The following is a 15,434-nucleotide window of genomic DNA, read 5'->3' on the forward strand; positions in this document are numbered from 1 at the left end:
TGAATGGTACCATTTCTCCATTTCCGTCAGGCTTTCCTGGAGATAGAGTGAGGCCGTGGCTGGATCGTCCTGTGTTGCCATTGTTACATTTGTCGTCAGCAAAGGTTCCTGTGAATGTATTTGCAGTTGTTGGCAGGTCTGCGGTAAACAATAGGTATAGCACGGGCCCCAAGACACTACCCTGGGGTATACCGGACGTTATGTTGCATAGGGCAGAACAAGTCTCCAGATGATGTGTATGGTTATGTGGACCTGTTCAGTTGTGGAGTGTCTTTCCCGGAAACTTAATTGGTGTTCAGGTATCAGATCACCGAAGTGGGGCTACATTCGTTTGAACAGTATTTTTTCGACTACCTTCGTCAGCAGCGTTTTTTTTTTTCAAGTAGTTATTGAAGTTAGATGATTGTATTAAGCAAATTAAACCTTATTAAAATTATTATAGACAAAAAAGTGTTTCTTTTAATTTACATTATATTGAAAATAGCAGTATTCGAAAAAATCGTTTTATCCGAAGTATTCGAATACCATAAATTTTAGTATTCGAAATATTCGAATACCAATATCGAACGAATAATGCATGCCCTACCCCCCCCCCTCCCCCAGGCCATAAGCTGGGTAAGGCTAGCCCCTCCCCCCAGCCCTAGAAACTGGTTATGACTTGACCCCTCCCCCCCCTCTCCCCAAGCCAGAAGCTGGGTAAGGCTAGCCCCTTCCCCCAGTCCATAAGCATAAGCTAGGTATGACTCCCCCTCGGCCGGAAGCTGGGTATTACTTACCCCCCCCAGGCCAGAAACTGGGTATNATTCTGTTTAAATATAATATTATAAAGATTTTTGGCTAGGTAGTTTTTACCTGAAAAAAATCAAAAAGTATATTACTACCATATATTGCTAAATTTTTGTTAAATTTATGCTAAAAGTATGTAATATTATAACAAAAAAGTGCGGTGCAATACCTTACAGCAATAAAACCTCAACAGAAATAATACCAACAGCCTTGCCGAAGGAGTAGAAAATTTGAGAAAAACAAGTCAAAATATGAATTCTGTTAGTTCGAACCAAACCTATTCCTCACTGGAAACAGTCTGTCATTGCCTGCAAATCATATCTTAGGGTTCAACTGCCACTGTTATTACAAAATAAAATGAAACAATTGTGAAAAAAATATAATATATGACAAACAGTGAAGGGCTGATTAAGAGATATTTTGAGACATAAAAATGCCGGTAGAGCCCTTGAGACATTATTTTATATTTTTTTAATTATTTTTACGGTAATCTACATCTTATGACGCAACTTTTGAGGGGTCTTGTGTAGCGAAAATATAAAAAAAGATATTTCGGGACACCCTATACCTGTGACTTAGCGAGTGGGATCTTAGATTTAGTTCCCACATACCTATAACGTAGCGAGAGGCACTATTTGCAGGGTTGTGATCCCTCTCGAAGGGTTCTCGAGGCACTTCCGAGGGCTTTGAGCACGCTCCACAATGACGCACCGAGTAGCAGGCCCTAGAACAGTAACCTAGATTTTTCACTTTCCTCTGAGATCTACTTTGTAAGCGTTATAAGTTTTAATCGGAGAATCTTATCTCTGAAACTTCATGAAGAGTACCTATCTAGCGAAGAGACCTCATGATGAGAGCCTTTACTTCGGAAATCACTCTAAATCCATATCCATAAAATTAATTTGTTTTCAGTGAGTTTAAATATAAATAAAACTGTTTTGAAAAATTTAACACATCTCTGCTTCGGAACAAAAATGAGACAGTTCTGAGAAGAGATTTTTTTTCTTGAATAATACCAAGTCGTAACTATTACTTATGTCACCATACCAATTTTAAAATTGCAACTAATACCAACGTGGAGGCATGTCACAGCCCCAAGAACTTGCCTCGTCAGCTGACTAGTCTTGGAAACTGCTAACGGACTTTTGACTCTATTTTAATACTATTAAAAGCTACACTAAATAAGTTTCTTGCTGTGCGAAAATGTATGCACCTGAAAATAGGGAGGTTCTGCGACGTCATTGTGGTAACTAAAATTCTTTCTACTGTGACAAGACCTTAAGGGTCCATGCACACTACGTTTTTTCCGTTTCAACGACGTGTTTTACGATCATGCGTTTGCACTGCTGCCCTGCCGGGCTGCTGAATATCGTTTTAGGGCTCACCAGTGTAGAGTAAGGTCATGTCACTTGCTAGTGGCTAAGACAGTGACGCCACTTGCCGGGCTAGAATGTGCGCCGTGATATACTCTTATCGACGTCAAAATGTATGGGCAAAATTGTTAAAATAGCGTGATAACCGCTTTTCGCAGTGCGCATCCTAGGCAGGTGAGGACTGAAGCGGTAGAAGGACTATCTCATTTGCTCTCACTAGGATAGCGCCATTGTAAAGTCCTGTCACTCGCCAGTGGTGCCAACTGTTCAGTTCAAAAATGATAGCCCTCCTAGATTAATTTGCTTACATAGTTACATTAATATCAATAACAACCAGTAGGTACACGACGAGTTCTTGAATGAAATACCTGAAAATACCTGCAAACCGCGGTGTACATGGACCCTATACACGTCCTTTGTCTGTGATTGACAAGTGGTCTTAACAAACAATGGCGTTGCCCTTTACAAGGCGCGTCTCAATTTTAAGGGCAGTAAAAATAACCAGAAGTGGCGATACATAAAATGATAGGAGGAAATTTTATTCAAATGAAAAAAATATTGAAAAGAAAATTTTCTCAAGTTCACAAACTTACCTGCTGAGCAATAACTTGATTCAGGCCTGTTGTTTGTTCACCCAGTATGACGCCCGTTTTCACAAACATTACTATGAGGTCTCACAGTGCGCGTGGACGCACAGGGTGACACACGAACCAATCACAGAGCTCTTTTCAACGCTGTGCGTTCGATTTGCTGCTTCTACACTAAAATGATTGTCTCGAAATCAACATCATAAATTCTTTTTAACTGGTTTTATTCCATAGTGATATATCGTCATATCATATTTAAAAGGCTAATAAACTTTGTGACCTGACAAGTTTAGATTCTTCGCTAACGGTATCACTTGTCTAGGTCAGCTAGTCTGCCAATTTGAAAAATCTAGCATTCAAGGCATTCTAAATAGGAATTCGATTCACTTTTGCTCTAGTATTTTGCTTTAAAACTATCCTTTTGGAATAAAAAGCATTTATAGTATTCATGTAACAGCTCAGTAAGTAGGTAAATTAAATAAATGAGCATACCTGATGGACTACGCATATCTTTGCTTTTTAAATTGTGGACATTGCCTACTTATTTCCTTACAAATGTTGCGTAAATTTTTCAAATTATACATAAGTAGGTATGTCGGTTTTTTGGGCGAGACTACGTCTAGCTGTAGACTGCTGTTAGCTAAACCGATAATGATTATAAGTATTTTTTAAAGAGTCAAATTATTACATTTATGTAACGTCCTACTTTTCTGTAGTTTAGCTAAGAGGAACACCTTTTAGCCAGAACAAAATTATCCTCTAGTAAGACTTCTATTTATTGCAAGCTTTTATTTACTTTTTTAATACTTAGAATATAGCCAGTACTCAAAGTTGGCTTCATGTAAAGTAGAACTACAAAAAATATCAGTCTAAATAAGTACCTAAACATTTTTTTCCATCTTTTGAGCAAGCTTCACCCCAGATTTAGTATTCAAAACGCGTGCCGCGGCGTGCAACTTTAGCGCCAAAAACTTGTCGCTGTCGTCCGCGGCTCACTCCGAGGCGTATATTTTTGTCGTTTGCCAAACTTCCACAATAAAATCTAGTTTGACGGGGCGTTAAACTTGCCAGGCTGTTATGAAGAGCTGGCGAAAGAAATTTTCTTGTGCATTACGACTTTATGACTACTTTTTCTTCTTCTTTGCTGATTTTTTGGTACGTTTCGCTTGAAATGCATTAAATCAACACTTGCAAAACTTTCATTTCGTGTGTAATTTTTAAAAGAGAACTGTATCTGAATTGTAAATAAAAAACCACTCCTAAGGAGCTTAAGCACATACTATAAATTAACACCAGCTTTCACAGCTACGACAGCTCTGCTAACAATGTTCGAGTATTTTTTTACCTCATTATCCAGAAATAAGTCTTCCCTTAAATCTAAAAATAAAAGAAGCTGGATTCGTTGATTCCGTTCGTAAATACAGATTTATTTGCAACTTAATTTTCATACTCGCACTTATCTCAATCAGAGTTGATTTCCAGCGTTCACGCCCCATCTGTATTTCTCATCCATTTGCATAAAGCGTTGGTGTTTTTCCACAGCTATAAAATTGAAACATTCGACGATCGCTATTACTCATCTGACATTATTTTTATATTTTTAGTTTCTATAAAATTATCTATCAATATAGGTTTGATATTTACTTACATGATAATTTTAATGTATGGTAATTAGGTACATAGTAAGAGAGAAAATTATAGTAGATAAAACTGCTGTTATTATCCGTATTATTAGTTCGTTCGTTTCAGCCAAATGGCGTCCACTGCTGGACAAAGGCGTCCCGTATTCCGTATCCAAATCAAATCAAATAGTTTATTCAGTACAAACTCCCTTTCCAGGTCGCTCATATAGCTTGCCCTACCACCACTATTGTTTTTTTATGCAAGACAAGGCAGGTATTTCAGGACCGCAATCGCACCTGGTGTTAAGTAAGACAGGCGCGGATCCACCGTTGTGGGCACTGTGGGCATGCCCACAACCCTAATTTGCTTGTTTTAATTATGATCTATTGATAAGATATAGGCATGTATGTATGTCCGGGCATGTAGTGATCCAACTCTCACTTTGTTAATTTTTGGTGGCTTTTTTAGGCCACAACCTTTTTTGAGGGCTGGATCCGCGCCTGAAGTAAGATGCAACCTACAGGGATCCAAGGGCTACTGACTGGGACCATTTCAGGGACCAGTTAAAAACCAACCTTGATGTGATCCCAAAAATCATAGTCACAGTAGGAATAACCAAAGCCTACGAAGACAGCTGCCCTGTGAAAACCAAAGCATCCACAAGTAAAGTCTCATGGTGGAACTCTAAGCTGCAAAAGCTACGAGAAGAAACCAGGAGACTCTTTAATAGAGCTAAAAAATCCCATGAATGGGACACATATAAGAAAGCTCTAACCAAATATAACACTGAGATCAGGAAAGCAAAGAGAGCATCGTGGAGGAAACTGTGCGAGGATGTCGAAAGTCTTCCTCGAGCAGCAAGACTCCAAAAAATGATCTCCAAAACTCCTGTTAGGCAGATTGGGCTTCTGAAAAGACCCGATGGAACTTTCACTTCATGTGAAAACGACACATTGGAGCTGCTGGCAGCAACCCACTTCCCTGGATCGGTGGGCAGCAATTGCTCGGCGACTACACATAGCAACCTTCGCAGGCCGAAGAATGACGACTGGCGGAGGGCTGCTATAATCATAAGACCCAACCAGGTAAAATGGGCCATCAGCTCCTTTAAACCATATAAAGCGTGTGGCGAGGACAACATATTCCCTGCTCAACTGAAGGAGGGGATGGAAATCCTCACTCCACATCTGGTCAAAATCTTCAGAGCCAGCAAAAACGAAACCTATTCACCACACACAGCATGCCTACCGCAGAGGTAAATCTACGGAAACAGCCCTGATCAGCCTGATTGACAGGGTCGAAAAGGCACTGGAAGACAAGGAAATCGCGCTTTGCGCATTTCTAGACATAGAGGGAGCTTTTGACAACACTCCTACTACACTGCTGGTCGAAGGTCTGGTTGCAAAAAGCCTTGACCTGACGACCACGAGATGGGTGGAGTCGATGCTCTCCAACAGGAGAGCTAAGGTATCTCTGCTTCAAACCACTATGGAAGTTACAACCACCAGAGGATGCCCGCAAGGGGGCGTGCTTTCGCCCCTTCTCTGGACTCTGGCGGTTGATACACTACTGTATAAAATGGCCGACCTCAACATTGACACTCAAGGGTACGCTGACGACCTTGTTGTCATAGTAAGGGGCTTCTGCCAAAGTACAATATCTTCCATAATGCAAAGAGCGCTAAACACCATAGGTGGGTGGTGCAAAAGAAACAGTTTATCAGTTAACGCTGATAAAACTGTCATTATTCCATTTACCAGGCGTAGACAGTTGAACAAACTAGTCAAACCCTCTCTAAATGGGCAAATTTGCCTCTATCTTTCAGGCAGAAGTCTACGCCATTATTGAATGTGCGGAAGCTAACCTGCGAAAAAATTATGCCAACCACATAATTTACATTAACTCAGACAGTCAGGCCGCGCTGCTGGCCTTAAACTCCAACTTAATCACCTCAAAGTTGGTAGAAAACTGCATGAGTCGACTAAATACTCTAGGAGAACGAAACAGAGTAACGCTGAGATGGGTTCCAGGTCATGCGGGAATCGAGGGCAATGAAAATGCCGACGAACTAGCCAGAGCGGGAGCGGAGGGAACACAATATGGTCCAGAACCCTTTTGTGGTGTTCCCAAAAGTCTCGCTCGAATGACCCTGGAGAACATCTATTTAAACAAATCCTTTATGGCATGGTCAGACACGCCAGGATTAACTCATTCCAAAGCTCTCATAAAAGCCTATGATCGAAAAAGCTCTAAGCAGATCATAGGACTGAGTAGGACCAAAATGCGCATCTTAGTTCGAGCCCTCACTGGACACTGCAGCTTAAACAAGCACTTGTCCACTATGGGACTGTCCGAAACAAGAACGTGCAGGATGTGCCAAGAGGCAGATGAAACGCCACTACACATGCTCACGGACTGCGGACCTCTGATGCGCAAGCGGAGCTTACACCTGGGCAAACACATCCTAAGCCCACAAGATGTAAAACATATCGCCCCCCAAAAGATACTGCACTTCCTAATGGATGCAGGACTCGGAGGCGAACTGTAAGGAAAACAGCGGCGATCACAATAGATCGATAACGGTCGCAGTGATACTAGGACTTTATTGAACTAGAATAGCCGCTCAACACAAATAAAAAAAAAATAAAAAATAAGATGCAGTCTAGGATGGTACATATCTGCCCTGTAAGTGCCTATTCATAACTGGTGGTATTTTAGTTATCCTACTTTAATTCACCAATCGTAGTCTTTTTCAAAATTCATTTCTAATTGCGAAGTCCTTTGCGATTACTCGATAAATCCTAGTCAATATGTCCACTTGCTTGCGTTTTTCAGTGAATTTTGTTTTTCACATTCTGTATGAATTGAAAGGCATTTCGAACAGTTTTATTCACAACCGTTACATGTTCAGTTTTGTTTCCATTTAATGGTGGAAAGCTCGATGAATCGACTCGATATAAAAAGTGCATCGATGGATGACCGCGGGTGATGCATTAGTATATTAAACGGGTCTCAATGGAACTTCTTCTGCTTCGATTCTTTTGCCATAACTGAATGAAAGAGTTTTCATTTCAGGGTAGGCTTTCAATGGTGGATTTTATTTTAAACTTTTTGTTAATGTTAATAGAATTGACTTTTGGTCTTCTGTGTGGACACTGGACAGTAACAAATAAGGGCAAACACTGGTGTCCAACTTAACAAATCCATAAAATGCTCTATTTTTTTAAATCTTAGGAAAAGATGGGTATCTAATAATAAACAGGTATGCAATACATTACCTACTTTACGTCAACATAGCGTAAAAATAAAGAGCTCTATCCGTATTTTCACATAGAAGATTAACTCATTTATGAAATTAGATTCAATGAAAATTGAATATTATCTTGAGTTGTAAGCAGCAACAAGAAACAATTTAATTGTTCAGTGAATCCGATGTCTTTGTCTGAACTATCCAGCCAAGAAAACCACGTTAATTTATATTAGGTAGTACTGCTACTAGCTTTTGCCCGCGGTTTTGTCTGCGTGGATCGGTCTAACATAAAAAGTCTGCTAATATCAAAACTATTCTTTAAAAAAAATAAGTTTCATAGACATAGCTTGGGATAAAATGGGTTCCCCTAAAAGAATCTTCCGTCTCTTTATTTTTTTTTACTATGACCTTTTGCATTCTCTACACCGGAATAGACAACTAAAAGTGGTTGGAAAAAGTACCAAATATTGGTGTCTCATTTATTTCTTTATTTAAAAAAAACAAATCTAGTAGCATAAAATAAAATACCGTACATACATGTTTAATTATCTAAGCTAACGCTATAAATAACGTGATAATTAGGTAACTTAATTAAATAAAGTAAATTAATTAAATAAAGTTAATTAATAAACAAAGCGATTGTAATGTTTGCATATAATTAAGACGGAATGAACACACACCCGTAACGTATTTGTCAATTTTAAACCTTACAGTTAAAATAATCGTTATAAAGTTATTAAGAGGATTTTCATTGTATGTGATTAAAAATAAATTAAATAATATTCAAATTGGCGGTAATTTGGCACTAGACGAACATTTCAAATGCTGAGATGAATACGCTAGTACAAAATTAAATAATATCATTATTGTCCTAATTTACTTTTAATCCTATTTTTTTTTATGTTAACAAAAAAAAACATTTTTCAATAATAAATCAGTATTATTTCCCTTAATTTCTCCATCGAGAAAGTGTGATAATCACTAAAAACCGAAAAACGAGTATCTTACAATTAATGAAACATTAAAAGACGATAAAAGTGTTTTGTGGGTTAATTAACAAACATAAACGATAAAGGACTTATCGGAAATTATCAGGAAATTCTGGTTAGTTTACAATAAAATTCCTTATTATTTGTAATAAATAAGTGCTTAAAAGGTAATTGTGAAAATACTCATAAACTAAGAAAATTGCAAACAATATGCTATAATATTACTACACTATCTACCTATCAGCATCGTAACCTATGCTTTGATTTTAATATTAGTGTATTTTTTCTCGATTATGTTTTACAGAGGTCCTAATTATTACATACATATTATCGAGTTGAGATCAATAATTTATGCAGATGCCTCATTTAAAACCCTTTATTATACTTCCAAAAAAAAGTTGTGAAAAACGGCCCACAGATATTTTTTCACCACAGATTTGAAAGAATACATAATTTGGCCAATTTGGCGCTGTAATAACGCGAGAACGTTATTACAACAATGTTTCGTATTTATTTGGCTAAAAATTAAATAGGTAAAGGCAATTTAAAGCCATTTTGATACTTTATTTCACACGTGTGTGTGTGTGTAATTAACAATAGGTATAGGCCACGTTAGTGTGTTAAAAATATAATTTTATAGCATTTGCCACTCAATAATACAAGCATGCGCAATTTCTGTTAATATACCTAGGTAGTTAGTTAGTTACTTGTAATGTAAATCAAATTCAATTTGACCTTTTTCTATTGTCAAAGTGGAATTGATTTAACACAGATCGTGATGATTTTATGAATGTAGTAAAAGTATTTTAGAATAGAATTGGGTATCTATTTCATTTCTAACTCGGTGAACTTCAGGTGTTAACTGTAACATAAATCTATAATTCTATTTTTATTCAATTAAATAAGTACATTGTCATTACAACTGAACCACGATTTTAAAACCTTCGAAACAAATATTTTAAGTTAGTAGCGCCAAAACAAAATCATTGTCTATGTTAAATTACAATAAAATTGCAATATACTCAATTTTTGTACACTATTATTTGTTTTATTGTTCTACTAGTACTTCTTATCAATTAGAATTGATACTAGAGTCCTTAAACTGACATAAATAACACAATTATATTTATTACATTGATTCCACTTTGGGGATTAAGACATAAACCTGTGTATGTATGAACTATTAAATAAATAAATAAATACAATGCCACACGAGCAAACCTATAGCTGTCCATATTATATTCAAAATACATCCATACTTCTTCAGGGTTTTTATATTATTACATGTGGGAATTGAAAATTTCACAATAAAACGCATAAATACTCTTTACTGTAAACAACATAACGTACAATTTAGGTTCAAACTCGTTTGAAGGGATGGAAATGATGCATTTTTTAAACTAACCGAGTAAAATATTCGATTCGACTTTTCATTAAGTAGTCCAGTCAATAAAGCATTATAGATGGAAAACTGTAGAACACAATTTCTGACTTCAGGACTTTATTTAGACTAGTTAGAAGGTGAACATAGCAAAAGTCCCCGCCCGTAGCCCTTGAGCCGGCGGGGAGAGGGGGGTTTAAAGGTGCCACTTTTCGGTTTTTCGCTTAATCCTCGGAAACTATGCGTCCTAGTGACATGACTACTTTGAACCAAAAAAAGCATATTCAATCTGCTACAGATGAGATGGACAAGTTTTTCTATAAATTGTATAGTTTTCGCAGCATCTGCTCTAGAAAGTCTGTAATATTGGAAATTTTATTTTTGTCTTACATGTTCCCATCAGGAGAAAATCGACTAAATCAACATTGAGCAATCATTCTAGACATGCGGGAGCATGTTAAGCCTAGTTCCAGCGAGGGGACTATACCGTGCGTATATTTAGACGAATCACTTTGAGCCACTTTTGAGTCCTCATCACTCAAAAACTACTGTGCATTAACACTTCAAATTTGGCTCATGTGTTGAGACTTACAAGATATACATCAGTTTCAAATTTCATAAATCTGCCTCAAACGGTTCTTTAGATATTGACGTCCAAAAATCTACATGTCTGACCTATAGACCAAATTCTAACCACTTCCAGATGACCTCGAAGGTTCAAATTTGGCATCCAGAAAGGTAGTTATGTAAATACAAAGGAACAAATAAAAAACCAGTAAATTTTAACATTTCACATGTGATAGATAGATAGTAGTGCTCTAAATATAGATTTTTGAACGTCAATACCTAAATAACCGTTTGAGTTATATTTATGAAATTTGAAGCTGATGTACATCTTGCAAGTCTCAATACATGAGCCAAATTTGAAGTGTTAATGCACAGTAGTTTTTGAATGATGAGGAGTCAAAAGTGGCTCTAATTGGTTCGTCTAAATATACGCACGGTGCAGTCCCCTCCATGGAACTAGGCTTAACATGCTCCCGCATGTCTATAGTGTTTGCTCAATGTTGATTTAGTCGATTTTCTCCTGAAAGGAACATGTAAGACAACAATAAAATTTCCAATTTTACAGACCTTCTGGAGCAGATGCCGCAAAAACTATACAAGATATAGAAAAACTTGAGTGTCTCACCTGTAGCAAATTGAATAAGCTTTTTTTGGTTCATAGTAGTCATGTCTCTAGGACGCATAGTTTCCGAGGATTAAGCGAAAAACCGAAAAGTGGTACCTTTAAACCCCCCTCTCCCCGCCGGCTCAAGGGCTAAGGGCGGGGACTTTTGCTATGTTCACCACCCAACTAGGCTAAATAAAGTCCCGAGGTCAGAAATTGTGTTCCATGGATTTCTCTCTACACCGTCGTTAAGGCATTCATTGACTGGACTAAAGGACTTTTTGAGTAAACCTAGAAATAGAAACGTCATATCTGAGGCCGCAGCGATTCCTTCTATGCAAAAAGTATGACACTCGGTTTTTAAACGTGGCCCGGCCGTTATGCTATGCTGTGCGGTAAAGTCCGGGCTTTCCCGGATATCCGGGTCCGCCTCTTTGTCTTGTATCCGGGCATAAAATCCGGCACTTTCAAATCGTATTCAACAATCAAGATTGCGTTTGGAGTTGGAACTGTACGAAAATATTGTTTTTACTAACGGAAAAGAGGTGATTGCGTTTAGGGTAAAGGTTGTTTTTTGTTTGCTTGTGTATGACTAAAACGGTTGTAGCGGATATGATGCTGAGTTTGTCACTATAAATTGTATGGGTGATGATTCGTACAGCTTTTGTACAGTTGAATGCAAAATGGCGCTGCAACAATTAGTTTCACTCTGGACTTATGGTTTTTATAGTTAGAAGCTACTTGTAGAATTATTCATAAGTGTGTCAAGTTCTTGCTTGTGAAAGTACAAAAATAAAACAAATCGTACGCCCATTCGAGTATTATATCGATCCCCAGACTCATTTGCAACCTTTTTAGTAGTAATAACACGTAATTAATTGATATCTCACTTTCTCAAGATATCAGTGTAGAGATCCAGGTAATCGGCCATTTGCATGGCGGTCACGTGCTGTAAGGCTTAGTATATACCTTTGTACTATAATATGCCACAATATTGCTACAGGTAAACTATATTATGTTACTCTACTGGACCCGTTAGCATAAGTAACTACAATACTTGCGAAATAATAACACATTCGTTAATTCTTTGTTGACTGGATATACTATAAGGGGGAAAAGTAGGCTGCTGTATGTGCCATCTACAACTAATCCTTCGTTTTTTATTGTTGTTTTTTCGAATTTTACCTACTGTCGTACCAAAAGTAATAAAACATATCTCTTTTACGATCTCCGAGTAAAGTTTTAAGTAGTTACCTCCTAATTAACACTATTTATTTAGCATGTATCAAGTAAAATATCAAGTATTTAAGTCTTAAGTATTTTAACGTCAAAGTCTTGTCAGAATCTGGGTTTCGTTGCTACTGGTGACTTTAAGCAATGATACTTTATACTTTACTCAGAGATGGTGTACAAGGCCCTTAATGTGAAGGAATATCCTTCTGAATTCTGATTCCAACTCCGAATCAAATCATTTAGTGCTGCAAGTGTGGTCACCGCCTAAGTGATGTATGCGGGGCACACACCCCTCCACTCGATTTACTTCACGCGACACGTATGATGAATGGTGGAGTTTCCTGAAGAAGGACTTAGCTGGGGTGTTCGTCTTCAGTCTGACATTTACACAATGCTTAGAAAAGAATGAACGACGGGGTATTGTTAACTTCATAAATAATTAAGAATGTGTCCCTTTAAATCTTGACTGCCGAGACACTACTGACTGAAAATAGACGTAAATGTCCGAGGCTCACCGATGAGTCGCGTGGCATTAGGAATTCGTGACATTTATCTGGATGAAATTATTTTATGTTCGTATGTATGTATAGGTGGAAACTGTTCTCGTGTCACCTGCACGAAGAAGTTGCAAACATTGGCTTCATAACAGGATGGTTAAAGGAATTTAGGGAAAACTTTTTAGACCTTATTAATAGGCGTATAAAGAAGAATGTGTGAGTGTAGTTGTTACATCAGCATGTTCATAAAATAACTAACTTTTTTTAAATTAACGTCTGTTATTCTGACATTGTTTTTCATACCTGATATTATGTCTTGTAGTGCTAACGTCAATAGCATATTAGTTGTAACTTGTTTACTATATTTAGAGATAAAAATAAAATAAAAACCACTAGTGTTGACGCAAACATATGAGTCAAACAAAGTGCAAATAAATCGATTTTAAGAAATGTACAGATTCAAAAGACAAATATTATTATTGTATTTATTGACTATAAATAAAACTAGTATTAATATAAATAAGTACAGGCGACAGCACATTAGACTACCCATTTTTGTTACAAATTCGCATCTATTACGACTGCATAAGACCCCACAGTGTTTACCTTGACGTGCCGTCGTCTGTACATCACAATATCATGTTTCGTATAAAATAACATGAAACTTCTGTCGTCTATTTCTGTTTTTGCAACGTGCAACAAAATATGCCTTTAAAAACGGCAGCTAGCAGAAATGAATTTTTCTCCTCTTTTTGTAGTGTCTGTCCCGCGAAATAAAAAGCGCAAAAATCTACTCGTGAAATTGACATGTAACATTTACAAACTATGGCCTAACTGCTCTTAATTTAAGGTCCTTTGTGTACCCAACTACCATCGTAAAATACTTATTTTATATGACACAACACCTGGAACTAGGGTTGCCAGCAGAGCAAAGATACGCGCCAAAGATAAAATCGATAAAAGTACTCTTGAATTCCTCTTATCGAGTAATTTTATCGGTTTTACATGATAATTACAGCGCGCATCTTAGCCCGGTAGGTTACGTGATAAAGCTTTGTGAATGTTTTTAGCCTATGTTCAACAAAATCAGACTACCTATACTAATTATTATGCTCGTATTACTGTAATTATCTTATTAAATTAGAAAAGATCATAGTTATCTTTCTTTATCTTTCTTTACCAGTCTTTCTAAACTGAATCAAACTAACTTGATATTTTTAGACCTGTCAACCCTAAATAGTAGCACAGTATATATATGAGCTGTGATAGTAGTTTCCAAAGTTTATTAGCGCGATATATTGAAAATGAATGTTACAGGGTCGCAGATAAAAAATATTGACATTTCTTTTTTGTATAATTCAGACTATTTTGGTGCAAAATCCTAAAAATTAAGCCGCTTTCCAAAACATCAAAATTCCAAGCCTAAAACATCGCATTAACTTTCAGCCGTAATTAACATTTATCTATCAGTTTCAGGGTTGTGTCACATACCGTTCAACTATGACCCTTAATGTGTGGTAATAACGATTATTATAACTTGGTATCACGCAACAGCACAGCTGCCTCATAGGACGGCAGCTCGGCGTCGGCTCGATCCAGCTTGCAGCTCGCACACGGCTCCCGTGGCAACTCCTGGAAGAAGAACATAATATTTGTTACAGTTAACTCTGAAAGGCAGTAGGAATGTAGTTCCCACCATATTTTGAACCTTATTCGCTTGTAAGTCCAGAAACAATGAAAAATTGGATTATGTTATTATGATTTTAAAACCCATTTTTACCCGACTACGGCAAAGCCAAAGGAGGATTATGATTTTGACAGGCTATGTATGTATGTATGTATGTATGTATGTATGTATGTATGTATGTATGTATGTTCATCTGTTCCCTCGTAACTTCTAAACTACTTATCAGAATTTGACAAATGACATACCATTAGAAGCGTCTTAATTGTCCGCTGGTTATAGGCTATATGGGGTTTCACAAAATCTAATGTGGCGCCCTCTAGCGGACAAAACATACAGAGTAAAAAAATAAAGTTAAGATAAATATGCCGTGTTTGGTATCATTTGAAAGGGCTTTAATTGTACATTTTGAAAATATATATATTACTAGCATTTGCTCGTGACTTTACCTGTATTCATGGGCTGATTGCATATAATTCACATCTTTTCGTTCATTGCTTCTTTACTACTTATTAGTTCATCAATTTAACTTTTGTTAATATTATGCGCCACAAATACACTTTAACACCAAAATGGTACAAATAATAAATAAAAAGTAAAAAAAACTAAAACCCAACTACGACAAAAAACGACGCTAAAAAAGTATAAAACAAGATTTTCAGAATACTGAACTGAACAAAGTTGCTAATGTAGTTGCATAGTAATTTTCATGTTTGGAAAGGCGTAGTCACACGTTACATATACCTACCTACCATAGCACTTTGATAACGTGTGACTGCGGTTTCCAAACATGAAAATTACTATGCAACTACATTAGCAACTTTGTTCAGTTCAGTATTCTGAAAATCTTGTTTTATACT

General features: G+C 37.0%; 2 protein-coding genes across 6 annotated transcripts in view; one reads left to right on the forward strand and one right to left on the reverse strand.

The window, feature by feature from the left end:
* The window catches only part of FDL (fused lobes), a 110,125-nt gene that overhangs the window by 24,051 nt on the left and 70,640 nt on the right, over positions 1–15,434 (forward strand). The window lies entirely within an intron of this gene.
* Positions 14,162–15,434, reverse strand: part of LOC114357501 (uncharacterized) — a 56,665-nt gene continuing 55,392 nt past the window's right edge. For all 4 annotated transcript variants that reach the window (XM_028311120.1, XM_028311117.1, XM_028311116.1 and 1 more), the window contains exon 5: positions 14,162–14,522. In XM_028311120.1, the coding sequence (XP_028166921.1) occupies positions 14,421–14,522 (102 nt within the window). In that variant the 3' untranslated portion in view covers positions 14,162–14,420. The remainder of the gene's footprint in view (positions 14,523–15,434) is intronic.

This window comes from Ostrinia furnacalis, unplaced genomic scaffold, assembly GCF_004193835.3.
Source record: "Ostrinia furnacalis isolate ACB-3 unplaced genomic scaffold, ASM419383v2 OfSCF3206, whole genome shotgun sequence".
NCBI classification, from domain to species: Eukaryota; Metazoa; Arthropoda; class Insecta; order Lepidoptera; family Crambidae; genus Ostrinia; species Ostrinia furnacalis.